Source organism: Aptenodytes forsteri, unplaced genomic scaffold, assembly GCF_000699145.1.
Source record: "Aptenodytes forsteri isolate BGI_AS27 unplaced genomic scaffold, ASM69914v1 Scaffold147, whole genome shotgun sequence".
Classification (NCBI taxonomy): domain Eukaryota; kingdom Metazoa; phylum Chordata; class Aves; order Sphenisciformes; family Spheniscidae; genus Aptenodytes; species Aptenodytes forsteri.
In genome coordinates, this window is record NW_008795320.1 from 2076293 (window position 1) to 2077258 (window position 966).

Below are 966 nucleotides of genomic sequence, written 5' to 3' on the forward strand. Positions count from 1 at the left end.
GGGGGGGAACCCCCGCTGCTGGCCTCTGCGGCCGCCTCTTCCCACCACTGCACGCGGCCCCTCCCGAGGGCTGCAGGGTGGAGTAGACGCAGCCCCAGCCCCAGGGGAAGGCCTAATCCTGCCTGCTTGTTCCCAAGCTCCAGATTGCAGCACAGCCTGGGCAGTGCTGACATCCCGCAGCGTTTGCCCTCTCCGTCCCCCCCCAGGATGCACTGCCCGGCCCCGTGAGACCCCCAGGCCCCTCTGCAGGAGCAGCCCATGGGGAGGCTGCAGCGAGTGCCCTCCTCTGCGTGCTGCGGCGGAGGCTGCCGGCTGTGCCCACCCGGTCCCCACACGACGGGTTTCCCTGCGGTCCGTGCGTGCGCTCAGACTGTGCTGAGCCCTGACCCGCTCTGCAGGCAGCGGATGCTCTGCGGTCCCCTCTGACGGGGCTGCTCTGCTCTCCTGTGCCAGCCTCACAGAAGCTTGGTTCTGAGACCAGCATCGCCCCGAAGCTTCCTCCATCCCTCCTCCTCCTCAGCCTTTATCCTCCCCAGTGTGTTTACAAAGAACGATCAGATCACCCCCAGTCTGTGCCTGATGAAGATAACCCGAAACGCAGGGCAGGGGAAGCAGCCCCCATGACTGTGCTGGCAGGACGACATGGGACGAGGGACCCCACCAGGCGCTGGGCAGAGCTGGCAAAGTGGCGCCAGGTCCCCCAGCCAGAGCACGCCTGTGTCCGCGTACCTCTCATCGCTCCCCCAGTGCAGCGGGCAGCGAACCCCGGCAAAGGGGCTCCCGGGGGCGAGGGCAGCAGGAGCCGCTCGTGCTCGAGTGAGCTGCGTGACCCGCCCAGCCGTCTGTGGGGCAGCGGGGACAGCGGGGACCTGCGGCTCCCGCCTGGCTGGAGGAGACGCTTTGGCAGAGGTTTTTGCCGGGCAGGAGGAGCTGCGGGCGCTCCCCGGGGCCGGGCATAGCAGGGTC

General features: G+C 68.7%; 1 protein-coding gene across 1 annotated transcript in view; it reads left to right on the forward strand.

Annotated features, from left to right (window-relative positions):
• The first annotated feature begins 620 nt into the window (after window positions 1-620).
• POLRMT (RNA polymerase mitochondrial) overlaps window positions 621-966 on the forward strand; it is a 21313-nt gene continuing 20967 nt past the window's right edge. The window contains exon 1 of the mRNA XM_019472218.1: window positions 621-909. Coding sequence (XP_019327763.1) covers window positions 621-909 — 289 coding nt within the window. The remainder of the gene's footprint in view (window positions 910-966) is intronic.